We start from the raw sequence: 27,199 nt of genomic DNA on the forward strand, positions 1-27,199 counted from the left end.
TGAGAGAACGAGCAGAGAGTGGAATGAACACCTGGACTGTCCCTAAAAAGAAGGGGAGGGATGGATGTGGGGAAGGAGCCCGAGGAAGAACAATGGAGGGAAAAGAGGAGACTGACAAGGAAATCCCTTAGGCGGTTGCGGCTGCTGTAATCATCCAGGCTTGGGGACTGTCTGGCTGGCAGCGGGTGCAGTAGCTCAGGTGTGGAGGGCGGAAGGGGCTCTGGGTGAGGATGCAGCTGGAGGACCTTGGTGAGGGGGCTCCAACCCCAGGACTCCGGAAACCACATCCAGAACGAAGCCACTCAGGCCCTACCAGAAGCCTCCAAGCTCCCCAAACCTCCTACTGCTCTAACTGCCGCCTCCGCCAGCAGGAAACCAGGGGGGAGGGGAGGCTGCTCGCGGAAGGGGACGGGAAGGGCCGTCTCGGGACTCAGCCGGTTCGGGAAGTAATCGGGTAGCAGGAGTTGCAAAGGGAGGAGGGACCCGGGGGGCGCGGGATCCGCTGGGGCGGTCCGGGCGTGGCTCTGCAGGGCCTCGCGGACCCCGGGGCGCCCCCTTCCTAGCCGCGCCCAGAGTCAGGGGCTTCCCCATCCTGGGCGGGGCCTCTGCTCGCCCTGATCCCACTGCTGGATCCCAGGCCCCTTCCCCCGTGGCACCCCTCTCCCCAGCCCCTCCTTCTCCCCTGGGGCACCCGACGGCCTCTGCAGGACCCCAAAGGAACCTCAACTACAGCAGGTAGCAGGAGCCCCGCCCACTCTTCCACAGGCCCCGCCCACGTCCCGGCCACAGCCCCGCCATTGGCTTCCCAGAGCTGGGGCCTCCCCGGATTGGTCCATCTCCGCTAGACCGCGCCCTCCCGCCCGCACAAAGAAAGGGGCCCGCTCAGCCCACCCCCACCGCAGACTGCAAGGAATTTGGGGGGCCTGGGTCCCAAGGTTGCAAGCCCCGCTCTCGCCCCGACCGAGGCGGCCCGGTTGAGTCACAGCCCGGGGGTTGTAATAGTAACTGCGGTCGAGGTTGTTGTGAGCCCCAGATGCGCTGACTCAGGCCTTGGGGGGTTCCGCTTTGGGAAAACCCGGGTCTCCCTACCCAGACCTCGCGCCCCGCCCCCCCGCCCCGGCTCCATTCCCACCTAGGAACTTACCCTCTAGGCCCCGCCACTCTGTCACGCCGCTGTTTCCCCTCCCTGCCCTTCGTGCTGAGGTGGGGGTGGGTGGACTCACCGATTTCGAGTTACTTGATTGTGAAGCTGTTACAGATGAGAAAACTGAGGCTCACAGAGGGTAGGTAGCCTGGGCCAAGTCACACAGCAGTCAGGAGTAGCCGAAAAAAAAAAATAATGAGGTGTGGGAAGAGGGGGGAGAGGGCTGTGGACGGTGTGATCATCGGTGCCTCCTCCCCCCCTTCCTCCCTGCACACCTGAGACTCAGCAGCTAAGTCAGGGAAGGGTCGCCTGCAGGCTGAGGGAGGGGATTGGATTGGATTTGATTTATTTACTGTTTATGGTCAGAACGTGAGCCATTTTAATGTAGTCGAGATTCTTTGTTCAGAATTTTATTTTCTTTATCAGTGATGTGCTCGATCCCAAACAACAGCAGGATCCAGCAGATACATCATGAAGCCATAAATGCAAATCACATATTTAGTTTTAAGGTTTCGTGTCTGGAGGAGGAGATTTGAGCAAGAAAACCTGGCAGTGGTATCTAGAGAGCGTGTATAGGCTTTGTTCCCACCTCCACCTCCCAGGCAAGTTTTGCCTCCTTGAAACTTTCCTTATCTGTAAAATGGGTTGGTAACAGCTGTGAGGATTAGATGAGACCCTGCCCGTGCCAGGCACACAGTAGGGGTGGACATGCAGCACTGTGAAGAGCCACGAGGGCAAGCTGGGGTGAGGGTCCAGGCTGCCCCGGGAAGCGTGGGTGTGAGGGGACATTCGGGCCATGCCCGGGCAGGGCCTCCCAGTGCCCAGCAAGGACCAGCAAGGGGTGTGGGTGGGCTTGAGGACCTCACGCTTCCCAGAAACACCTTAAACTGTTTCAAAGCTGACGGCACTTCTGAAGTTTTGGGAGAGGGTGGGTGGGTGGCGGGAACACTGGCCAGGACCCCTGGATTCAAGCTTGAGGCGTGTGGTACATCTCCAGGTGAGGGGTCAGGGCTGTCCCCTTGTCCTCAGCCAGTCAGTGGCCCTGCCCTCCTGGAGGAAGCCCCCTCCTGCTCTCTCCACTTCCCGGGCTCGTTGCTGGGGCCTCTCGATTCTTTCTCCTGAACATGAGAATCCAACCCCTCCTGCCACCTCCAGGGTCAATGCAGGGTGCAGCCACCACCCTCTGCCACCTGGCTTCATGTCCCCAAGCCGGCCACCCGACTCCTGCACACCCCACCATGGGAGCCCTCTCCACCCTGTGCGTGGAAACCCACCTTGCTCTGCCCCAGCCAGTGGCTTTAGGACTCAGCTGTTCCAGAAGGGAAATGAAAGAAGGGGCAAAGGGGAGAGGAAGGAAGAGGTCTTCTCTGTTTCTCGCTTCATCTTGAAAACTCACGCCAAGCGTGCAGTTTTTAAAGAACGCAATTCCTTTCAGTTTAACGTGATGCAGGGTCCTCCCCACTCATCTTCGTGCTGTCCTGGGAGGAGGTCTGGGGCTTCCAGGGGCCAGTCCAGGGCAGAGACAGGTGGGGAAGCTGGAATGGCGGGGGTGGAGTGGGGTGGTGGTGGGGTGGAGTGGGGGAGCCTGGGGGAGGGTGGGGCAGGGCAGGGGCCTCGGGGACTTTCCTCTGCCCTTCCCTTCCTTCCAAGACAATGGGCTACCAGCTGAGGGAGATAAGGGGCTGCATGGGGGCCCTGTGGAATCACAGCCTCTGGCAGCTGCCTGGAGGAGGGGAGCTTCCCCAAGGATGGCCCCCCCACAGCCTCCAGGGCCTCTGGTCCCCATTACTCTGCACCTTTGTGGAAGGGAGGCCCGAAGGCTGTGCCTGGTCGGTCACCAGAGCCCCCCTCCTGACTCAGGGACTCAGTCACTCAAGGACAACATCTTCCTTCCTCCCTCCCTCGCCCCCCGCGTCTATTTCTCTTTCTCTCTTTCTTCCAACACAAAGTGCACCTACCTTGAGTACAAGTATGTGTCTGTTGAGATGTGTCCAGCCGAGATGTCAGCCTGTGGAGCCCAGGATGGGCCTGTGGTGGGAGCGGGCCAGGTGCGGCTTGACGGAGTGTAGGTGGGCCAGATGGCTTAGTTTGGAGGGCAAGGAGAACCTAAAAATTTCTCAGTAATTTTTATATTGATTACATATTGAAATGATCATATTAGGGGCATACTCATGGGTTCAATAAGATATATTATTAAAATTGATTTCACTGGTTTATTTTTACCGTGTCAATGAGGCCGCTGGAACAGTTAAAGTTACGTCTGTGGCTGACACCGAACATTTCCAGCTCCTAGAAGCCCCCTGGAGCCCCACCTGGCCAGCACCTCCCCGACTAGCTTTGACTGTTCTTGAACTTCCTAAAAGGAGTCACCCAGCACGCGCTCCTTCCCATCTGTGGGGTCATCGTGGTGGTGGAGTTGCTGCGCCCTCATGGGGAATTTAACAAGCCAGACTCTGGACGGAGCACAGAGATGCTGTGGCCACCACGACAGCCGGGTCCTTACCTTGGAGCAGCCCACAAATGGCGGGAATGATGCCGGGGTTCCCAGGGGCTGCAGAGGGAAAGGGGCACCTGAGCGAGGCCCACATCTGAACTGGACTGGGTTGAACTGTGACCCCCCCTCAAATTCATTTCCCGTTGGAACCTCAGAATGTGACCTTAGGATAGGAAATAGGATCTTGGCAGGTGTCATTATTTAGGGATCTCGGATGAGAGCCTGGGTTGGGGGCGGCCCCTCCATCCATTGGCTGGTGTCTTTATAAGAGAAAGGAGAGGGAGATTGGGACCCAGAGAGACGCCAGGAAGGAGGTCTTGTGAAGGCAGAGGAAGAGATGGGGTGATTTGGCCACAAGCCAAGGAACACCCGGGGCCACCAGAGCCCGAAAGAGGCAGGAAGGAGCCTTCCCTGGAGCCTCTGGAGGGAGCACGGCCCTGCCGACACCTTGACTTCCACCTCTGGACTCCAGAACTGTGGGAAAATAAATTCCTGTTGTTTTAAGCCAACTAGTTTGTGGTAATTTGTTATGGCAGCCCCAGGAAACCCATCTACGGAGACTTGGAGCACTCATCTGGGAACAGAGGGGACACTGAGGCACTGGGGGCACGCGAGTGAGGTCTCCTCACAGAGCACAGGTTTGGGACCCCTCCCGGACTAGCTGGGCATCCCTGAGCAAGTCACTGCACCTCTCTGAGCCCCACTGTCCTCCTTGAAGAGGCGCTGCTGAGAGTAGACGGAGACCCTCCTACCCAGGGCTGGGGGGCACCGCAGATGGTAGGGAGGGGCCTCCGTCCCTCTGCCCCCAGAGGTGCTCTGAGCCTGGCTCCTCAGTGACACTGATGCTGCAGGAATCAGCTCAACAGCGGCTCCACCGTCACTGTGCGCAGACCCTGGGGTGCCCGGAGACACTGGCTTCTAAGGCTTTCCTGTTAGGGTTTGCCTTGCACAGGTTTTATAAAAAAAATCCATAACTAGGCCAGAGACAAGGCAAGGGACACTGCAGCCCGCTGGCCACTGCACGATGCCTGCCAGGGCCCAGCCAGAGCTGCTGGGAGGGAACTGCCCCCTGCGGGCACTTCCCAGCCTCCGCACCCCGTCTTCCCCTCCGCTGCCTTCCTGCTGGTCACCGCCTGTGGGGTGAGGGCTAGAGGGCGGTGGGAGTCTGGGGACGGCAGCGGGGAGGCAGGAGGAACTGTGGGGTCCCAGCCAGTGTGATCTGAGCAGGCTTGTGACCCTCCCCCAGGTGCCTGTCTGGTCCTACTCATGCTGCCCCCTTCCAGCCCCTCAGACGGTGTCAAAGTTCTTCCCCCCAAAACAGAAACTGCTTTCTGAGCACATCCTCTGGGCCCTGTTTGGTCCTTGTGACCCTCGGGATGTGGGGCTCCGAGGCCCCCACGCCCCAGCATGCTGACTCACCCTCTTGTACACGGCACCTCCTGCCCATCTCAGCCCCCGGGGCCTGCTCCTCCCATCTGACTTCCCCAGGTGTCAACAGGAGCACGCCACACTCCCACTGAAACCTTCCATGGCTCCCCAGCACTCCCAGGATAAACCCTGAGCACAGACCTGCAGGCTCCGGCCTCTCCACCACCCTGTCTCCCCCCACCCCGCCCCCGTGCACCCCAGACCAAACCCCAGGTGGTCCCTGAACTCCTCCTGCCCTGCAGGCTCCCGTGGACACATATCTTTTTCAGGACATTTCCCCACAGCCCTCTGAGGTGGGCAGTATGGTACCCATTTCACAGAGGACAACGCTGAGGCTCGAGAGAGAAAGGAAGACAGAGGATGAGCAAGGGCCTGCACCCCGGTGGCTGCAGCTGCCCACAGCCCTGCTCGGAGACCGCTGCCCCATCCGTGTGCTGACCTCTATTTCTTTGGCACCTTTGGTGAAAATCAAATGACTGGATAAGTCAATTGGGCTCAATCTTCTATTCCATCCACCTGCGTGTCGGTCCTGTTCCAGAACTTTGCCATCTTCCTTACTGTGGCGTCAGAGAAAGTCACAAGGTTAGGCAGCAGTAAGTTCTCTTTGTTTTATTTTTTCCCCCTCACTCAACCCCCGGCCACCACCATTCCACCTTCTGTCTCTCTGCACGTGGCTCCTCCAGGGACCTCATATAAGCAGAATCCTACAGTATTTGTCCTTTCGTGTTCACTGAGCATACTGTCCTCAAGGTCCATTCCCGTTGTAGCAGGTCTCAGAATTTCATTCCTTTTTAAGGCTAGATGACATTTCATTGTATGATGGACCACATTTCGTTTATCTACTCAGCTGTCAGTGGGACTTCCCTGGTGGTCCACTGGTTAAGACTCCACGCTTCCACTGCTGGGGGCACGGGTTCGATCCCTGGTCAGGGAACTAAGATCCCACAAGCCGCTCAGCGTGGCCAAAAAAAAAAAAAAAAAAAAAGCTGTTAATGGTCACTTGGGTTCCTTCCACTTTCTGGCTACTGTGAATAAACGGTGCTGTGAACATGGGTGTGCAGATACCTGTTCAGGTCCCTGCATTCAGTTCTACAGGGCTTATACCCAGAAGTCGAATTGCTGGACCATATAGTCATTCTATAGGGTGTGGATTTGGGGAGAAGCACGTTGTCAGCTTGGCTAAGAGAAGTGAGGGAAGGTCTGCAGGAGGGCTCTGGGAAAGAACAGCCTTCCACAGAGAGCTGCGGGAGTTAGGGAGTCTGGAGTCTCTGAACTCGGATGAGAAAACAATCACATCCTGATCGTCACTGACTGAGTTCAGCATTTCCCTCCTTTAGGATTGTGAACAGCAAACCCCAGAAGGGCCTGTGGCTTTGCCACCAACACTGTCATCGAGGGTTTCAGAACATAGTACCTCTATTGCAGAAATTTCAGAATGTCGTTTGGACTCACGTAGTGGTAGTTCTTAAACCCACCACTAGGTATTATTTAATGAATTAAAAGAAAGTCCATATTAGCACATCACAAGTAAACAATAGGTTGACAATTTGAATGTAATTGGCTTCCTTTGTAATGCTACGTATTCTGTCTTATGCATTTAAAAACATGATACTGAGAAGGGGTTTGTCAAAAGCCTAGTTTAGATGATGCTGGGAAGATGTGATGTCTGGAAGCCTGGTAGCCATTTTGTGACTCTGAGGGGCTCAGCCTGAGAGTAAAGCTGACTCAGTAAGGATGGTAGAGAGAGGAGTAGGGGAAGTTCCAGGGTCCTTTCCCAGCTATTATCAGAATTACCCAACCCAGGAAACTCCCCTCTTCAGGGCTTCTTATTTCTTGCCATAACTACTAGACTTGTTATTGATATTTATCCAGTTGAGTCAAGTTTCTTTCCCTCTTCTTTTTTTTGGCCACCCTGCAAGGCTTGCAGGATCTCAGTTCCTCGACCAGGGACTGAACCTGGGCCACGGTAGTGAAAGCCCGGAACCTAACCACTAGGCCACCAGGGAACTCCCAATTTTTTTGGTTGGTTGTTTGTGTGGTTTTCTTGCCGTGAAGATTTCATGACTGAAAGACAGTGTTTCCAAAGGGATCCATGAATGGCCTAGGGAACGATGGGTGAGGACAGAATCCTGCTGGCCTGCATAGAGCCTTTGTGTGAATTAGAAAGAGGTGCCCCTCTGGGTGGCTAAAAAGTGCCCTGGCTGGGGGCTGTGGCTTTTGGCAAGAATAAAAGCCTCTTTTCCTCCAGGCTGACACAGCCCCCAAGCGGGGGCACAGGGCTTGTCTAAGTGGGCTTGAGTTGGCTCTCCCCCGACCCCAGCTGTACACGGAGGCCTTGGGAGGAGACCCCAGGTTGAGGAGAGCAGGTGGGCTCCATGGAGGGGCTGGACATGCATCGGGTGGGGTAGAGAGGGGCTGGCAGGACCCCTGAGTCAGGCACATAGTGAAAGGTTCCCCTTCCCCGTCTGAGCATTTGGAATCCCCCAGGCAGCTGGCGCTCCCGAAATGCTATGCAGATTCCGCCCCAGGCTCTTTCGGGGAAGCAGCCAGAGTGCTGGTCGGAGGCCATGTGCCCACTTGTGGAACTGTCAGGGTCTGGAGTCGGGGAGGGTCCCTGGGCCGCGGAGGATTGAGCCAAGAAAGGCCTGGGCAGCAGGGAAGGTGAGGGAGGGTCTGGTGTCCACCCCTCCTGCCTCTGGGTCCCTCTGTCTTGCTTGGGGCTGCCTGGCTGCTGGGTGGGCCTCAGGGATGCACGCGTCAGGGGTTTGCTGCATGTTGCAGGGCCCGACATGGGTGCTGCAGCTGTGGCACTGGAGTCGGGGGTGGGGAGACACAGTCCTGGCCGCCGGTGAGGGGGGAGGGCAAAAGAGGCAAGTCACCAACAACTGGCCGAGGCACTGGACGCTTGTTGTCACATCTGTCAACTCGTGGGATATCCCTCCGAGCTCCAAACTCTGCTCTAGCCTCCCAGGGAGGGGCGGGGCGGCGCGGGGCGGGGCGGGGCGGGGCGGGGCGGCGCCGGCTGCCCAGGCCGCAGCAGAAGTGCCCGGACCTGCGCTTCTTACACGTAAGCGAAGCACAGTGAAGCAAAATGAAAGGTTCCTCGGTCACACCAGCCACGTTTCAAATGCTCCGCAGCCACATGTGTGACCTGAGGCTCCCGTATTGGACAGAGCAGGTCCAGAACACTTCCATCACTGCACAAAGAGGCCTGCCTTGACCCCTGGGACGCTCGGACCTGCGGGAACAGGGCCAGAGTTTCCCCCACACACACTGGGGGCCTCCCCAGAGGAGATGGGGGATGTTTGAGGTGGGTCTTTTGCACGAGCAGGGGTTTGCAGGTGGAGAACAGGGAGAGGAGGAGAGCGAGGCAGGAGAGATGGACAGAGGCTGGACCACCAAGGGCTCTGGGCACTGGGGAGCCTTGAGAGAGCTTTAAGCTGCGGGGCAGGCGGGGCCAGCTTTGCCGTGGAGGAAGCAGCCAGTATGCCCCAGTAGATGAGTTGGGGGTAATGGAGGAGGCGGGCGAGGCTGCCGTCCCTGTGGAGGTGCTCGTCACTCTTTCTCCCCGCCCAGGCGTCAGAAGTCAATCAGAATAGCGCTCAGAGCCCGCTGGGTGGGGGAAGAGCGGGCACCGTGCTCCTCGCAGGTGACCGTGATGCCCCTGGACTTACGGGCGTTACGTAGCAAGGGTTCCGTGCGGGCTCGGGGAGGGTGGATGAACACACCATTTGACACACGGGGCCTGAGGCCTGAGGCCAGAGGCCGGCCTGTGCTGTGGAGGTTCACGGGCACCGGTAGAGGGGCGGGGGGACCCCGAAGGTCGGCCGCAGGCCCTGAGGAGCAGGAGTGGGGTGGCGGCCAGGTGGGGCTTAGCCGAGGCCTGGCACGGCCAGGGAATCGGCCCTGCTCCTGGCAAGGATGCCTTGGCAGGAGAGGGCTTCTGCCCAGGGTGCTAATGCCCTCTTAATTAGCCAGGCACTTGCCAAGGAACTGCCGCCACAGCCTCACTTTACAAAACACACTCGGGGCTCAGAGCTGGTCCAGCACCTGCCACACTGTCAGGTGGATGGCCAGGTGCGGCCTCTGAGCTGCCCGCTGAGGCCAATCCAGGCCTTCCCCTCGGGGCTTCCTGGTCCAGGACGACAGAAATAGAAATGCTTTGTAGGGACACGTTTTTGGTAACAGACACGGGGCAGGTCAGCCTCTGTACCTTTGCTCCAGCCAGCCTGGCTCTGCCCTGCTGAATTCCTATTCACCCAGCGTGGCCACCACTTCCTCCTGGGGGCCCTCCTGGACCTCACGGTTAACTCTGGGGTCTCCCCCACCGCCCAGGACAGCTCACTACGTGGGCCACGCCGTGGGCACCCACAGGTTTGGTTCCTGACTTAGAAGGGTTACAATTTAGGGGCAGGAGGGGGTGTCACAGATCTCTTGGCAAATCTGAGAAGAGCCACAGACTGGGCCCCTGAGAGCTCTATGTCCCTCCTAAAAGCTGGACCAGAGCCTCGCTGTTCTGTCCAGGCCACAGTTTCCCTACGTGTAACCTGGCGGCCCTGAACCCCTATTGGCAGAGATGTTTCTGGAGATGGGGTGACAGCTGGTCCTGCCCTCCTTGGCTCTGACCCGACAGTGCTGGGGTGTGGCCTGTGGCCCTGGAAGGCACAGCTGTCCATCGGTTACTCCCACTTAGGGCACTCGTGAGGGATGCGAGGGATGCAGGGATGCAGGCCGTACCAGGCTGCCTCGAGGGGCCACAGGGGCAGAACAACAAAGACACCATTCACAGGCTCTGGGCCCTGAGGCCGGTCATCTATGGGGGCTGGGCCGTTGACATCTGTGCATCTGCAACGTGGATGGCTGTTCTGGCCTCTTACACATGCCTGGGACACACTTACCTCCTTTTGAGAGAAGGGAAAGTGAGCCTCAGAGAAGACGGGGAGCCCCCTGTTCACGGCTCTAAGAGATGCTGGCGGGAAACTCCCAGGATGTCACATCCTGTCCTTTTGCAGACGAGGAACTGAAGCTTCGAGGGGCCTCAAACCCTGGTCCCTGGACAACAGTCAAGACCAAGTGCAGGGCCCATGCCCTGAAAGCCGGCAGCCCTGGTCAGGTGTGACAGGAGGTTTCTAGCGTTGAGATCCTGGAAGGCAAAAGACAGGGTGTGAGACTGCAAAGCTGGTATGAAGGGGGAGCCCCAGCAAGGAGTGGGAGGTGCTGGGGCGGGGCGGGGGACAATGGGAGACAGTCTAAGGCTTGATTTTGTCACTCCTAGCTGCGTGACTTGCTTCCGTGCTTTTTTTCCCCAAGATTGATTGATGTTTCTTAAGTTGAGGTAAAGTTCACTCAACATAAAAATTTAAAGCACACACTCCTGTGGCATTTAGTATATACATTCACAATGTTGTGCAACCACCACCTCTACTTAGTTCTTTTTTTTTTAATTTTTAAAATTTTTTGGTGGTGCTGCACAGCATGTCGGATCTTAGTTCCCCCACCAGGGATCGAACCCTCGCCCCGTGCAGTGGAAGCGTGGAGTCTTAGCCACTGGACCGCCGGGGAAGTTCCTCTACTTAGTTCCGAAACACTGTCGTCCCCCCCCCGCCCCCCAAAGGAACTCCGTCCCCATTAAGCAGCCGCTCCCCGTTCCCCGGCCCCTGCAGGCACCAATCTCCTTTCTGTTTGGTTGTGTTTCTTCCGCCGCTCAGGCTCCTTCTCCTCATTCGTGAAGTGGGCATGACACCCGGTTGTCGGAAAGTTAAAGCATATAAAGCCCTCGGCACAGTGCCTCCAGCGCCTGTGATTGTGAGTGGTTTAATGCCCGCCTCCCAACTGGAGCCCAGCACCAGTGACCCCAGGAGCGGTGGGAGCTGGGGCCCGGGTCTCGGCGGCTGGGAGAAGTGGGGCTTGGGAAGATTTCCTCGAGGAGAAGCCATGGGGAGCCCGAGGTGCCGGAGACCCTGGGCAGCGCAGCTTTGCCCCAGCCCAGGTGAGAGGGCTCAGCTCCGGGACAGGCACAGGTCAGGGCCCAGCTAGTCCAGGCAGGCATCTGCCCCTGGGATCAAGCCTGGAACGTCAGGTCAATGTGACAGCCTAGTAGGAATCTGATGACCTTCCACATGCCAGAGAGAATGGGGTGGAAACAGCCCTGGGGATGGAGGGGGTGGGGGTCATTCACTGGGCCAAGTCGTCATGGGATGTAAGTAAGATGCAGAGCAAAAAAAAAAAAAAAAAAAGCCAAATTAACAAAACCCTCAGAAATAAAGCTATGCACTTCTCTATCTAAATATCTATCAATATCTCCTATCTATCATCTATCATCTACCTATCACCTCTCCATCTCTACCTACATAATACATTCCTGAATAAAGGTACAGAGAGGGCTGGCAGGATGAGGTCCAAACACAACGAAACAGCACACACAGGAGACAGGACTAAGGCACAGGCGAAGATGCAGGGTCAGAATGTCAGGGTTCATTATTGTTATGAACATGTTCAGGCAGACATAAAAAACACAGTATGTTGTCTCTTCTCGTGCCATCACTGCTGGCACAATCATTACATCCTATCTATTCCCCACCACAACTATCGTTTTTTTGGGGGAAGGGAGGACTGGGGTATTTTATTTTTTATTTTTAGTGTCCTCGTCCAAAACTTTTTATCATGGAAATGTCCAAACATTTATTAAAGTAGAGAGACTCGGGAATTCCCTGGCGGTCCCGTCGTTAGGACTCCGCACTTTCACTGCCAAGGGCCCGGGTGTGATCCCTGGTCAGGGCCACGAGGCATGGCCAAAAAATAAAAATAGAGAGACTCACGGAATGCAATCCCATGTGCCCACCACCCTGTCTGGAATGGTTTAAGGCAAAACCCAGGCATCATGTCATTTCATAGGGAGTTCTTTTTCATGGCTTGAGAGATCTTAGTTCCCTGACCAGGGATCAAACCCGGGCCCTCAGCAGTGAAAGTGCCAAGTCCTGACCACTGGCCCGCCAGGGAGGTTCCTTTAGGGAGGGTTTCTGACAGGTAAAGACATTTGTTTGCTGCTTTTACAAACACTGTGCCATTTTTATACCTACCTCTGTGTTGTCCATGAGGAACTCTGCATGTATTATTATTTCCATTTGACAGGTGAGGAAACTGAGGGTGAAGTAACCTGTCAAAGGTCCCATGGCAAGTGTGTGTCAGAGCCAGGAGCCAAGTCAAGGCCTACTGACTCCAGCTTCTGCTCCTTGGCTTTTGTGCTGGGATGCATCCCAGGATGTCATTTCAGGAAGCCCCTGACCATCAGTGGTGGGTGGGCACAGGGAATTCTCCAAGCCTGCTGGACGGGGGAGGAGTCTGAGTCTTTGTGGCTCAGAATCCTCACTCGGGGAACTGGGTTCAGGCCTAGCTGAGCAGCCCTTCCTGGTGGCCTCATTTTCCTGCCCAGACCAGGCAGGAGGGCGCCCGGCGGCCAGCCTGGGAGCGGCTCAGGCCTGGCCCCAGCCAAGCACCTCCGTTCTCCCCGTGCCATGCCCTTGTTCCGGGCAGCTCAGGTGGCGCCTGGGTTCCCGTGGGGCCCAGGGACACAGCGTCCGTGTTCCTGTCCTTCCCCAGAGGGACCCAAGGTGGAGCCTGCAGACAGGACCATGTGACTGCACTGGACACAGAAGTGCCCAGTGTAACTGAGACTCGGGGAATGGAAGAGGCGGGAACATGGGTGCAGAGCAGGGAAGGAGTTTTGAAAATGCTCTTTTGCCAAACTGACCTAAGATTTTGTTCCTATATTGGCTTTTCGGCAATAATTAATCATAATAATAATTAAAAAAAAACTGAGATGCTTCCCTCTGCCCTCATCCAAAGATCTATGCTCATGAGACTCAGCCATCTGGTAGTTTTCCCTGTACTCAGGAGACCCCTCTTTCCCAGCAGCTGCTGTGAGCCAGGGCTCCCTCACCCCCCAATCTCCCCCCAAGCTAGAACAAGGCAAATACGTATCACCCATATTGGCTTTGGACAGAGGACAGAGTGAGCTCCCCATCACCAGAGGCATTCAAGCCAAGACTGGACAGCCTTAATTTTTTAGAAGTTGCCTGCTGGGTAAAGAGAAACATGAACACATGTTGGTTTGTGGTGGAGGGCATCCCTCTTGGGAGGAGGTTCTGGCCAAAGCAGGGCATCAATAGCAACAACCCAAGTGTCCATCCACATGGCAGCAGTTAAATAAATGGCACATTCATGCAGTGGAACATTACACAGCTGTGAAAGAAAACAAGGAAGGCACTCGGGTACTGAAGCAGAGACTGGGTTCAGATGCAAGTAAGAAAGCAGGATTGAAAATACTGTTTAAAGATGTAGGGATTTACAAGAATACAGATGCAGGTTTGCTTGTCTTTGAAGTTCATGGAAAGGGAGACAATCTAACAGCAGGTATGGAGGTAGTGGGTGGGAATGGGGGGAGGGGGAGGACAAAAGCCTTTTTAGGGTTTGGGAGATTTGAACCATGTGAATATATTGTCTGTTCAGAAAAAAATTAAATATACTAATTTAGCTCCACACCTATTGAAACGAACCTCAGCTCTTCATATACTCACCCCTACACCACCCCTTGCCCCCAGTCTCAGGACTAACCTGATTTTCCCCAACACTTCAGGCTCTATGTTGTTCACTCGACCTGGACTGCCCTCGTCTGTAGGGAAATCCAAGGTCCCCTTTCTATGTGCCCTCCCCCACACTGCTCCATTTGATTTTAATTTATTCAGCAAACTGGCACAAGGCTCACGCTCCCGGCCGACTGATCCTAAAGCTTTGTACTTCACCATCGCTCTGACTACGGGACTAGGGTCCTGGGGATTCCTGGTGACCCTGGGGGCTGGAGGGAGTCTGGCCCATCCCCAGGACAGTTCCCAGGACCAGCTGGCATTTATGAGCACTGACCACGTGCCAGGCACTGTTTTTTAGGTGCCTGATGTGTGGAGTCACCAACTTGTCTCCGTTTGCCCAAGACCTTCCTGGTTTGAAAACCGAATGCCACGTCCCGGGAGCCCCCTCAGTCCCGTTCACAGCGCCTTCTGTCCTCTCAGCTTCTCTCCTGCGGCAGGTGCTATCATTATGCCCTTTTTAGAGATGGGAAAACCACGAACCAGGGATGTGCATTTGAGTCCAGGAAGCCCGATGCAGGAACCCTGGCTGCCACCATACCCAGCCGGGCTCACCAGTCTTTCTGCCAAAAGCATCACCTGGGAAGGCCTGGACCTGCTCCCACTCCTGGCCTGACTGAGAGGCAGGAGCCCCCAACCCCAGCCTCCTTCCTGGCCTCCATGCTGCTAAGTTGTAGGAGGGGGACTCGCTCGGGTCAGAATGGGGAGCTGCAGAGCCAGGAGGGAGATGCCATCCAGCCCCCATCCCAGCAGGCACGTCTCAGCAGACTCCAGTCCTGCTGCCAGCATGGACCCCGCCCCCAACCTTCAGTTATTCAGCTCCCTCTCCTCTGAGCCTTGGTAGTTGGCCAGAGGGTTGGGGTCTCCCTTACGAGGGCTTTCTGGGGACTGGAATGGGTTCTGAGGGTGGCCAGGGACCGTGTCTGCTGAGCTCCATGCCCTCAGGGACTCTCAGACAACCCTGAGATGGGGGATTTGAATTTCTTCTACAAAAGGTGAAACAGGCTCAGAGAGGTTTAAGTGACTTGCCTACAGTCACACAGCCAGCGAGACCCTGGGTTTCAAGTCTATTAGATGACCTCAAAAAGAGACACTTGATTTCTCATCTCTCCAGAGCTGAGCTTTGTGGGAGGGGATGCTGTGGGCAGTGCCTGCCTGGGGCTCAAGGACCTGCCAGTAAACCCATTTGACCCAAATGATGGGAAAGTAACACAAAATTACCCTGAAAGATAAAAATCCCTGGAGGAGGTTGCCTGGGGGGAGCCACAGGCACAGACCAACCAGCCCAGGAGCTAGTTCAATGCCCTCTGCCTTTGGCCTCGAGACCTTGTGGGCAGCCTGTGGTCATGCTGGCATTCCAGGGGCCTGCTTGGCATGTGGGGAATGTCCCAGCAAAAGTCTTGGCCTTTGGAGATGCTCAGAAAAGGGAAGTGTTCCTCTACAGGGGCAGGGGTGGGCATCTGTAGGGAATATCCACGTTGACGGAGCAGGATGGAGAGCTGAGGTCCTAAAGGAGGGCTGTAGCCAGCGTCGCCCCTTCCTGTGTGCCAGGCTCTGCGTCCAATGCAGTGGGGACCTGGGGGTGGGTATCAAGTGGGAGGCACGCTGGCTCCTGGGTTCCACCCCTCGGGGCTGTACTGCCTGAGCGGGAGCACGTCTCTGACCTGCTCAGTAAAAGGGCACGCTGCTCACTCTATGCCTGGAGAACCTCACCAGAACCCTGTGGCTTCTGCATCCTCAGAGTGGACACACTGCCACTTGTCTCAGCCACTACCACGGAGACCTATTTGGGCCAGCCCGGCTGGGTGCCTGGGCCACAGGGAAGGGTCTGGGTGGCTTTCAGGGCAGTGTCCTGGGAGGGAAGCCTCGGGGAACCCCAGCCCCCGCTCTGGAGGCTGCAAGGCCTGGGTTGGGTGAGTTGGGGTCTGCAGGCCCCTCCCCAGCTCCTGGCCTGCCCCCCACTCTTCTGCCCACAGGCCCTTGGAGGGTCCCCTCTCAGCTCCTTCAAGGCTCTGCTCTAAAGCCACCTCCTCTGAGGAGCCTCCAGGCCGCTCCGCCCTAGTACTGATGTGCTCTGTGGTCTTGCGGTCTCTATCACAACCTCAAACCTGGCTCGGCCTTCCTCCCGGCTGGGCTTGGGGTGCGGGGCCTCCGAGGGGTCCCGTGCTCTGGGTGAGTCCTCAGGCTGAGGTGCTGCGAGAGCGAGGCCTTGGCATTGGCGGGGAGGGGGCGGCGGCCCGAAGAGGGGGGACTGCAGAGGCCGGCCGAGCAGGGAACGCGGCGAGCCCTGCCCCCACCCGCGCCCCTCCGGGACCCTGCGCGACTCAGCTCGCTCCCTGGGCCCCGGTGCCCCCTCCTCGGCGAGCCCCGGGGCGGGGCGGGGGCGGGACCTCGCGACGCTGACGTCACCCCGCCTATAAAGAGGCTCGGGCGCCACGGGCCGGCTTTGTAAAGCGCTGCTGAGGGTGAGCGCACGGCCGCGGCAACTGAACAAAGGAGCAGGGCGCCGCCGCTGGGACCCGCCACCGACCTCCCGGGCCGCGCCGGCCTCCCGCCCGCCGCCACCATGACCGCCAACGGCACGGCCGAGGCCCTGCAGATCCAGTTCGGTCTCATTAACTGCAGCAACAAGTACCTGACGGCCGAGACGTTCGGGTTCAAGGTGAATGCGTCGGCCAGCAGCCTGAAGAAGAAGCAGATCTGGACGCTGGAACAGCCGCCCGACGAGGCGGGCAGCGCAGCCGTGTGCCTGCGCAGCCACCTGGGCCGCTACCTGGCGGCGGACAAGGATGGCAACGTGACCTGCGAACACGAGGTGCCCAGTGCCGACTGCCGCTTTCTCATCGTGGCGCACGACGACGGCCGCTGGTCGCTGCAGTCTGAGGCGCACCGGCGCTACTTTGGCGGCACCGAGGACCGCCTGTCGTGCTTCGCTCAGACCGTGTCGCCGGCCGAGAAGTGGAGCGTGCACATCGCCATGCACCCCCAGGTCACCATCTACAGCCTGGCCCGCAAGCGCTACGCGCACCTGAGCGCGCGGCCGGCCGACGAGATCGCAGTGGACCGCGACGTGCCCTGGGGCGTCGACTCGCTCATCACGCTGGCCTTCCAGGACCAGCGCTACAGCTTGCAGACGGCCGACCACCGCTTCCTGCGCCACGACGGGCGCCTAGTGGCGCACCCCGAGCCCGCCACCGGCTACACGCTCGAGTTCCGCTCCGGCAAGGTGGCCTTCCGCGACTGCGAAGGCCGCTACCTGGCGCCGTCGGGGCCCAGCGGCACGCTCAAGGCGGGCAAGGCCACCAAGGTGGGCAAGGACGAGCTCTTCGCCCTGGAACAGAGCTGCGCCCAGGTCGTGCTGCAGGCGGCCAACGAGAGGAACGTGTCCACGCGCCAGGGTGAGTGGGGACGCCGTCCCCCGCCTCTCTGGGCCATGCACAAAGCGAACCCCACCCCAGTCCCCGCAGCCTCCCGCCCTTTCTCGCCCGCGGCGCCGCTGCAATCCTGAGCGACGCCCGGTGCGCCCCCGCTGGGCGCGCGGGCCACCCCACCCCGCCGCGGGACCTGCGCTCCGATCCCCAGGAAAAGGCGAGGGGTGGGGCTTTGCCCATCCTTGGGTGCCGCTGCATAACCCCCACTCCGCCTTGAGGTTGGGGCTCCTAGGCCGCGATTAGACGCCGCCCCTTGTGCCACCCTCCGAACCCTCGGCCTGATCTGGGTCCTCCCTACGCGCGCAGATCCCTCCCTCGCATCCGTGGGCCTAGCCCGTGGGGAGGGGACGCCCCTCGCCTGTTTCCTCGTGCCCCTCCCCCCGGCAGTGGGCCTTTGGCTCCAGGGAGACTAGGGGTCGCAACAGGCGCGGGGCGCGCCCCCGCTCCATGAAGGCCGCCTTTCGCGGGCGGGATGGGGGTAGCCTTTGATCTCCGCAGGGTGCGCTTCCACCTCCCCTCCCTCCGGGCCTTTCTCCACCTCCGCTGGCTGCTGGGAGGGGTTGGCCTCTGCTGGAGGGGGGGTGCCCAGAGTGTCTGCCCTTCCCCCCCCAGCCCCTCCTCCCGCGTCCGCCCCGCGCTCGAGGCCGCGGCCTTTGTGAGCAGGGGGGCGGGCTCGTCGACAAGGCCCTCCCTCGCCCCCTTTGTCCTGCTCCGTCTCTGCAGATGGGAAAACCAGATGCGGCCGGGCGGGGGAAGGAATCGACTTTCTGCGGGTTCCCCCCTGCTGAGGACCCCCCGCGCCGCCCCTAGGCCCAGTGCCCCGTCCGAAGCCACCCCAGAAGGCGGCCTCTCTGCTCGCGCCCCAGCCCCGGGACGGCGTGGCGTGGATGGCGCCCCGCCAGGCACCCCGCCCCGCGCCCGCGCGCGTCTCCTGGCCGGTACCCTCTGCTCTGCGGGAGCCAGAGAGCGGTCTCAGCCTGAGCCCGGAGACCCCAGCCCGGCACCCTCGGGAAGCCCCCCCTACCCTCGGTTGAACCCACCCCCAAGACTCCCGCCTGGAACAACTGGCTGCAACTCGATGCGTCCTCTCCCGGGGCCTCCCGCTGGCTTGGCGATTTCCTACTGGCCTGCGCGCCAGAAGTGAACCCTCCTCTTCCCCTTCTTAGATTCTCCCCGTAGGCGGCTTCTCTTCCTTCTGGCGCCCTCGCCCCTCCTTTGGGGGAACCTGTGGGTGTCTGGCTCCCCCAGCCGGGAAGTTGGACCCCAGACTCTGGAGATAGCTGGATGGGAGCCCAGTCATTGCCCAGCCCCCCCTCCCCTTCCTTCTGACGGCCACCCTCCTGACCCGGCTCTGCCAAGGAGGTTGCAGGCCGGTGGCAGTTTCCTACCTGAGTGTGCTGATTGAAGTGGGTGGTGTTTCCTCCATCCTGCAGATGGGCAGGTTTAGGCCCAGAGAGGAGCAGCCATGTGCCCAAGATCACACAGCAAGTAAGCAGCATGAAGAACTGGGTTTGGCTCCAGAACGAGCTCTTATCTGGACCCCCTGATGCCTCCCAACCTCTGGGGCACAGGTCCTCCCCTTTCCAGTCTCACACAGTACGAGGTGGGGCAGGAATCCCCACCTATTCAGCAAACACTGAGCCCCTATCAAGTGAGACATGCTGAGGCCTGAGTGGTGAGCACATGGGCATCTCCTGGATCCTTCCCTGCTGGGCCCAATGTTCTCGTTGGGACATGAGGAACATCCCAGAGGTGTCAAGCAAAGGTCTGGGGGTCCAGGAAGTACATGAGGGTCCCAGATTAGATGGGGGAGGTCCCTTTCTGAGGAGGACACTTGACCTGACCTGAGGATGAATAGAAGGTAGCATGTATCAGGTGTGTGGAACAGTGTTGCAGGTACAGGGAACAGCTTGTGCAAAGGCCCCGAGGCAGGAAGGAGCAGAAAGCCCAGGGTGGCTGAACAGAAGCTTGTGAGGTTGGTAGATGGGACTGGAACAGCCGGCAGGGCCACAGGACCTAGGTTGGGTGTTCATCAATGCAGGCATGCTCCATGCTTGCTGGGCTGCATCTAGCACCTGCCCTGGGGAAGGTGTGGCAGGAACGTGTGGCCCTGGCCCTAGCCCTTGGCGCCAGAAAGGAGCAGAGAGATCCTGGGGGTGTTTCTGGCAGGCACTGGTGAGCCTGGGCAGGTGCCCTTTCCTTTCTAGTAAAGCTCGTTGGTGGCGTCATAGTGTGATTCAAGCTGATGGGGCAGGAGGAGACGGAAATTGCACCAGGAGAGCTGCTGGCTCATCTGTGCGTTTAAAGGGAAGGGAGATTTGGGAGCAAAGATTGGAGCTACATTGGCCTCAGATTTTGGGGTCCTCATCTCGTTCTGATGTTGGCTGACCTCAGGTCTTCTTTGTGGGGTGGAGGATGACCAGAGGACCTGGAGCCGGCATGGGCTTGGGGGTGTGTGTCTGCAGAGGCCATTTTGGACAGGCCTGCGTGGCAAGGAGGCTTCAGCTGTGCTTCCGACACATGTTGGGAAACGCCAGCCAGGAAGGAGGAGCATCCTGGGTTTAGCTGGCTGGGGGAAGTGAATCATCATCCCCGTAGGCCTGCACAGGCAGGGCCTGGTGGGGGTGGGGTGCTCCCTGCTGAAGCTGCAGCCTGCTCTCTGGCCTCAGTTTCCCCATTTGTAAAGGGCTCGCCCAGGGCTGCCCTGGGCACATTCTTTTCGGCCAGACTGTATTTCTGGGAGGAGGCCATCACAGCCTACATTAGAGGCAGGATCGGCCACAGGGAGTGGGGGTCCCAAGAGCTGATGTGACCAGGCAGATGGCACGTGTCTACCCCAGCTCCTGGGAAGTGCTGTAGCTGTGACCACACAGGTGGGGACGTGGCTTGGGCAGGGATGGAGGATGGCAGGGCCACTGAGTGAGCAGTACTCATGCTACTTTGGAGCCTCACCTGCCCTGGGCTCCAGCCAGACCCTGGGCAGAGCCTCACCCCATTTCCCACCTGGTCTCACAGCCTCTTTGCATCTGGCCAGCTGTGCCCTGGGGACTCCATGCTCAGGAAGTGCCCAGTCCCAGCCGCTCAAAGGTGAGGCTGGCTGGCTGAGAAAGGGCTGGTCAAGCTGGGCTTTGCAGGATGTGTAAGAGTTCTCCTGATGAGGCAGGGCATTTCAGCTTGTGTAAGGACGGAGTAGGGATTTAAAGTGGTCAGGTAGTGGCAAGAGCTGACTGGGAAGAGGGGAGGTGAGGTGAGGCCACAGATGCTTCTGGGCCCCCTCCCTTAAACTGAATGGGGGTGGTGGAGAGTGCCTGATTTGAACAAGCCAGGGGAATATGTGGACTGCTAAGGCTGAGGGGGATGGGGATCATGAAGTGTGTTGGCAGGGAGGGGGTGCTCCCTCCAAGCCACTGTACAGGATGGCTCAGAGGCTCGAGGTGGGGAAAGCCACGATGTGGGGGGACACGCCGGGGCCCGGCATCTCAGTTGTGCTCTCTGGAGCGGGTCGGGGGGATGTGCCCATGGGCTCTGTTGAGCCCCCGCATCTCCTGCCTCCTCAGGGCTCCTGTGGGCCTGTGACTCAGGTTTTTTGTGCTGCTGTTGATGAAAAGAAAAATCCCGAAGAAAACCCTGTTCCCATAGTAACCGAGCTCTAATTAGAGACTCCAAGGCCCCACTCCAAGTGGGGCCTTTCCCATCTGGGCAGGGCCTTGGAGCCAGGAGTTACCCCACTGGAATGGGGAGGGGATACTCTTCCCACCCCTTCCTGTCGCGGGCGGAAGACCTGGTGTCTGCTTGGCACGGGGCTGCTAAATCCTTTCCATCTCAGACCGGGCCCTTTTGACAGGCAGAGAGGGAAACTGAGGCTGCGTGGGGGGAGGCACTCAAGGGCACCTGGCCCCGGCTTTGCATACCTTGCGGGCTGGCCTAGGCCTGTTTATCAAACCAGTTCCAGGACTGGACACACCCAGGCGGGACGGGGTCTGAGTGGCTGAGCAGGTGGTGGTGGTCGTGTGGCCCTGAGGAGGTACCCGCCCCTGCAGAGCCTCCCTTTGTTCCTGGAAATAACTCTGTGGAATTGCTGGGAGGAGTCAAGCCCAGGGCTGTCCGCAGGAGCGCAGGGCTGGCTAAGCTCTCAGGAACCAAAGCCTCATTGAAAAGGAGCCCCTGCACTTGCTGTGTTTGTCCTCGGGCAGGCTGGCGAGCGCCTTGTTCGCTGGCAAGCCTCTGTTATGTCAGGTAGGCTGGTCAGTGCTAGAGATCTGACTGCCACTCGGGGCCCTTCCCTGCCCCCTTTGCCCCTCTTTCTGGGGAGCCCTGTCTGTCTTTTCTGCTGCTGAGGGGTGCCCGGTGGGGCTCCTCCTCGTCTGTTCTTTCCTTCCCGTCAGCCGGCCTGCCACGTGTTGGGCAGGTGGTACCATGTGGCTGGGCAGGCTGGGGGTGGCAGCTCTGCAGCAGCGGCGGGGGGGGGGGGCAGGCCTGCTGGGCGAGGTCTGAGCAGGGATGGAGCCCAGCCCCACATTGTGCTCCTGGTGTGGCCTTGAGGATGGTCGTCCTCTGGGTGGCTTGGGCACCCAGAAGGCCCGGCCCCTGCTGATCCTCGCCCCGTGCTTCACTGGGGCGTGATGGGGGATCGAGCTCACCTCTACCCCCGGGGCCTCAGTAGTCAGCAGATCCCTGACACTGTGGCTAAGGGGACCCAGGGGGCCTGGAGGGTCAAGCCCAAGTGTTGTGAGGGTCTGCTTCAGAGTGACCCGTGGAGGCCACATCCACCAGTCCACAGAGGGGAGGGAGGGTTGGGGGAGAGGGCGTGGCAGGAGGCCTGAGTTTGCCCATCTCTCCTCCCGAGAGCCCTGGACCCCTAGCTTTCTCTCTGGGTGACCTTGGGCAAGGGCACCACCTCTCTGCCTCATTCTCCTTCGTGATGGGGTGGCGCTGACATGGGACACGAGACCCGGTTAGCATGGGGCTGACACCTTTCAGGCCCTCTGGGTGGTGGCTGGAGAACTAAGAATGGGTCCTGGGGGAGGGCCTGGGGGTGCTCAGACCCCAGGCTCTGCCACCCGCCAGCCTCTGCCACCCGCCAGCCTCATCTCATCTAAAAGGACACCTGCCGCCCGCCACTGATCCCGGCTTCATAAAGGCCTCAAGGCCCAACTCACCCTGCTGCTGAGGCCCTTAGGATCCATGGCGCTTGGGGATGTGAACTTGTTGGGACCAAAGATCCCACTTCAGGTTTTATCTGGAGGAGTCCATACGGATGTGCAAAACGACATGGCTGCAGCTTGTGGGAGCAAGACCCCGGAAGCCACCCCCTTCACAGACGACTTAGGGACATGGAAACGTGTAAAGGTGTTAGGCAGATCATTTGCAAATCGAGGTCTGTAGCATGCATGCACTTGAAGGTCAAGAAAATGCATATGTGAGCACACAGGGAAAAGGCTAGGAGTGTGTGGTCGCCCGCCGTTCACGGTGGCGTTCTGGGGGTGTGGTGGGCGTGGGGGTGTGTGTGAATTCGCTTTTATGAGTTTTCTAAATTCCCTGAAGGGAACGTGTGCTATGACTCTCTTGACACGTATACAGAAGCAGGAAGGATATCGTGAACTACTACCATATACCGACTCTCCCAGCTGCAATATTCTGCCACGCTAGCTCCCTGTCCCTTTATTCATTGCTTCTGGTTGTATTTAATGCAAATCCCTGACATCAGGGCATTTCATCTCAAAATGTTTGTGTGTATCTCTAAAAAACAAGGCCATTTTCTTACTTAATGACAACATGATTAACAATAATTAATCCATGCTCTCTACTCCTGGACCATGTTGAGAGTCTCCCCGTTGGTTCTACAATATCTTTTTTTTTTTTTAACAATATCTTTTTGCATTTGGTTTGTTGGAAGGTATTACTTCTGTAATCAGAGAATGTGATGTGTAAATGGACCTAGCTGGCCTTGGCCCTTGACTTGTCCTGCCTGGGATCCTGGGTTCCGCCCTCTGAGGTGAAGGCCGAGGGGTCTGAGCCGCACTGTGGGGTCTCAGCAGCCCCCTGCTGTGTTGGTGTGTGCGGGCAGGGCTGAGGGTCAGCCAGCACTGGGGGGGCGTGGGGGTCCCTGTACTAGCTGGAGGCTCTCCCAGCAGGTATGGACCTGTCAGCCAATCAGGACGAAGAGACCGACCAAGAGACTTTCCAGCTGGAGATCGACCGCGACACCAAAAAGTGCGCCTTCCGCACCCACTCGGGCAAGTACTGGACGCTGACGGCCACCGGGGGTGTGCAGTCCACTGCCTCCACCAAGTGAGTGCCCCGCTGCCCGCCTGTCACTGCCCGCGCTCGCCCAGTCTGGCCTTCCTGTGGGGCGCGCCTGACCCTGTCCCGCCACCCCCAGGGATGCCAGCTGCTACTTTGACATTGAGTGGCGTGATCGGAGGATCATACTGCGCGCGTCCAATGGCAAGTTTGTGACAGCCAAGAAGAACGGCCAGCTGGCTGCCTCGGTGGAGACAGCAGGTAGCCACCTGGGGGCGTACCTCAAGCCCTTGTTCCCTGGAGGGTCTAACTGTATGCCATGGTCACTTACGAACCCCACCCGAAGCCTGCCCTGTGCTGGGCATCCTCCCAGACTGGCACCACCCTGCCTCACCCTAGGGCTGGCATGCTGTGTGACCCCAGACTCCCGCTCTCCCTCTCTGAGCCACACCCTGGGTGTCCACGCCCAACCCCACGAGGCTCACTTCTCTTCCACCTCCTGGGACAGGGGACTCGGAGCTCTTCCTCATGAAGCTGATCAACCGCCCCATCATCGTGTTCCGTGGGGAGCACGGCTTCATCGGCTGCCGCAAGGTCACAGGCACCCTGGACGCCAACCGCTCCAACTACGACGTCTTCCAGCTGGAGTTCAGAGACGGCGCCTACAACATCAAAGGCAGGTTCTCCTGTGGGCAGTGCCGGGTGGGGCCCCCTGGGCTCAGGGGGCCGATGTTGGACACAGAGAGCAAACCCTTGCCCCACTTGAGCCTGGCTTTGGGGCTCGGCTTGGCCACCCTGTGATGTGGCCTGGGCCAGGCCCCATCTGGACACCAGAGGCTCTAGGCTGGGGGCGGGTAGCCCCTTCCCCTCTTGTCTGTACAGGAGGGAGATGTCCGGCCCACCCCAGATAGAGCTAGAGAGGGAGACGGGATTCTGGAAAGGCTGGGCGGGGGAGGGGTCACACACGAGTTATGGGACCAAAATTCTGGTGGGAGGCGGGGGAAGGGACTCCAGTCCAGCATGGGCCCGAGGCTTGGGTGGATGTAACAGACCCCACCCCCATTCTGGAAGCCGTGACTGGAGGGTGGGGAGCAGAGCCCAGGCAGGGCCTGACGGGGCCTCCCCTTGCCCCTGCTCCAGACTCCACAGGCAAGTACTGGATGGTGGGCAACGACTCCTCCGTCACCAGCAGCAGCGACAGCCCTGTGGACTTCTTCTTCGAGTTCTGTGACTACAACAAGGTGGCCATCAAGGTGGGCGGGCATTACCTGAAGGGGGACCACGCGGGGGTCCTAAAGGCCTGCGCTGACACTATCGACCCCACCACGCTGTGGGAGTACTAGGGCCCCGCCGCTGGCATCCCCCTCCCCACCCTGCCCAACCCGCCCTGCTAACTCTCTCCTCCAGGTGGGCTCTGCTGTGGGTGGCGAGCCCCTTGCCTTTCAAACTGGAAACCCAGAGCAAATGGTGCCCTCACCTGTTGTCCCACGTGGCCTCCCCTGGGCAGGCCAGAGGCTGTGACCTGGTCCTTGGAGGGACTTCACATCCCTCTGCTCTCTCTTCTCTGCCCTGGGCGAGGCTGGAACTTCTTTCTTCTGACCTCAGACAACTCTGAGCCTTATTTCCCCGAAGAGGCCGAGGAGGAGTGGGGGGCTGGGAGGCCTTCCCGAGCTCAGCTCCTGGGAGTGGCGGGGTGTAACTGGAATCTCCTGTCCCCTCCTGAACCTCCCCCTCCCCCATTTCCCGGGAGCCAAGCTCTTGCCCCAGGCCTGTTGGTGGCCCCCCTGGGGCGCCATCCCTGTGTTGTCAGGAGGACAGCTGGTGGACAGGACGGGGCTGGCTCCAGGCCCCTGTGAGTGGAGCAGGTTTGGTTTGGTGGCCGCCCGGGCCTGGCCACTGCACACACATCCTGCTGTGGTCCGGGGGTCCTGCTCCTGTCTCTTTTCTTTCACTCTGGCCTGACTGGAAGGAGAAAATGACCAAGTCAGTAACTTTTTTTTTTCAGTGAAATGTTATTGCTGGAGGAGCCCCAGGCAAGCCTGGTTGTAGCCATGGGTGGTCTTCAAGGGGTCTTGGTGGGGGGGTAGTCTTGAGACAGCATCTCCGGGCCTCAGTGCCCTCCACCCACTAGTGGTGGGGTAGGTGGGGTGCCTCCCTGAATCCAGAACCTGCCTCCACCTTCCCAGGGGGCTCTCACCGGCCCCTTCCCTCCCATGTGCCTGGGCCCCAGGCCTGTGTCCCCACCTGGTGGTGCTGGGCCCTTCACCGCCTCAGCCAGGGCCCCTGGTGTGATCGGTGCTCCTCTTCTGACTGGACTCCCGGGTCTCGGCAGGATGAAGCTGGGCGTCGCCCTCAGCCGGGAGCCCCATGGAAGCCCCCTGGTCCCTGGCTCCTAGCCCCGCCCCTGCCAGTTCCCTTCCCCTCTGGTTAGTGTCCACCATGCATCTCACTCTGGGTGTCTTGGTCTTTTATTTTTTGTAAGTGTCATTTGTATAACTCTAAATGCCCATGATAGTAGCTTCAGACTGGAAAGAGCAAAATAAAGTTAACGCAAGTCTGCACCCCTAGGGTTGGTGTGTGTGTGTGTTGGGGGTGAAGGCAGGTGGCAGGGGTGGGCCTGGGAACCCTCCTGCTGCAGGTTTCCGGGTTAGAGGTCAGGCCCACACAAACCAGCAGAGCGGACTTCCTCCTGCCTTGGCACGTGTGCCTTGACGAGCTTGGAGGTGCGGGGCCTGGGTGCCCCCTTTCCATACTGCAAGGGGCCTCGTGTGCATCCATCCACACGCCAACACAGCAGGCTTGGGCCCCTTGGGACCTGGATGTGCTGTCTGGGCGCCCTTGGAGGACAGGCCCGGGTAGAGGTGGGCACAGGCCCTGGGAGAAGTCGGCTGGATGAGCTAAGCTTGGAGTCCAGGGAGGACGCCTTCATGAGAACAGGACCCCTAGGCCCAGCTTGGGGAGGAGGGGAGGCACTTCTCTTATTTGGCAGATAAGAAGCTGAGGAAGTTTCCAACCTCGAGGGGGGACCTGGGTCCTGAGCCCACCCTGTGGTCGCGGCCCCTGGCAGACCTCCAGGTGGTCAGCCCTGCAGGGACTCCAGAGAGGCAGACGCTGGGTTGGGCCCTTCTATGCAGTATCATGTTACCCAGAGCATACCTGTTCCCATCTTACAGAGGAGGAGACTGAGGTTCAGAGTAGCGAGGCAGAGCTTTGAGGGTGGAACGGGGTGCCCCATGGGTGTCCAGTAAGTAGGCGGTGATTGAAGATGGACGTGGGCGTGTGGCCGTCTTGCGGGTGCAGCGGGACCAGAGGGGCCTGAGCTGTCAGCAGAAGCGCTGATTGGCTGCTGATGACGAAACTGGGATGCCTGCGCTGTGATTGGTGGTCCCTGGGGGCGGGAGTCTCGAGATTGACAAGCACAGATGGCGGCTACAAAGGGACGTCGGGCTCTCAGCGGGGTCCAGGCGGCCAACCCTCCACCACTGTTAAAGCCAGGCTGGAAACCAGAAAAGTCTCAGTGACGTGGAAGGGAACAGATGAGTCCTCCGGAGCCAAGCTCCTCCAGACTGCAGGGATGGGGATGCACTGGAAGGGGCTCAGGGAGGGGTCCCCAGTTGGGCAGTTGAGCGAGGTTGAGCGAGGTGGTTCCCTGCGGTGCCCGGGGTGGGCGCCTGCCCAGGAGCAGGAATGACCTGTCCTGGAATGATGCAGGCACCCCTCCCCGCATCCTCCCAGCCAGGCCCAGGCACTGATTCTGAATTCCACGCGTTCTGCAAAAATGGGCGCAGAGCAAGTGGCTGCGCGTTACAGGGGCTTA

General features: G+C 59.1%; 1 protein-coding gene and 1 long non-coding RNA gene across 4 annotated transcripts; one reads left to right on the forward strand and one right to left on the reverse strand.

Moving 5' to 3' along the window:
- Positions 1-1,133: 1,133 nt before the first annotated feature.
- On the reverse strand, positions 1,134-12,442 carry LOC137206616 (uncharacterized). Of its 3 annotated transcripts, none has more exons than XR_010934745.1 (4): positions 9,965-12,442; positions 5,506-5,623; positions 3,103-3,695; positions 1,134-1,292 (listed from the first exon to the last, which is right to left on the reverse strand). It is a non-coding gene; the product is annotated as an uncharacterized lncRNA (long non-coding RNA). The 3 variants fall into 3 exon arrangements; XR_010934744.1 differs by having other exon boundaries at positions 3,103-4,112; XR_010934746.1 differs by lacking the exon at positions 1,134-1,292 and adding an exon at positions 1,302-2,679 and having other exon boundaries at positions 3,103-4,112.
- Positions 12,443-16,147: 3,705 nt separating this feature from the next.
- Positions 16,148-25,943, forward strand: FSCN1 (fascin actin-bundling protein 1). Its single transcript, XM_067705426.1, has 5 exons — positions 16,148-17,106; positions 23,274-23,430; positions 23,522-23,643; positions 23,891-24,058; positions 24,523-25,943. Exons 1-5 carry the CDS (start codon positions 16,275-16,277, stop codon positions 24,723-24,725), a joined length of 1,482 nt encoding a protein of 493 aa, XP_067561527.1. The 5' UTR covers positions 16,148-16,274; the 3' UTR covers positions 24,726-25,943.
- Positions 25,944-27,199: the final 1,256 nt, after the last annotated feature.

This window comes from Pseudorca crassidens, chromosome 15, assembly GCF_039906515.1.
Source record: "Pseudorca crassidens isolate mPseCra1 chromosome 15, mPseCra1.hap1, whole genome shotgun sequence".
Classification (NCBI taxonomy): Eukaryota; Metazoa; Chordata; class Mammalia; order Artiodactyla; family Delphinidae; genus Pseudorca; species Pseudorca crassidens.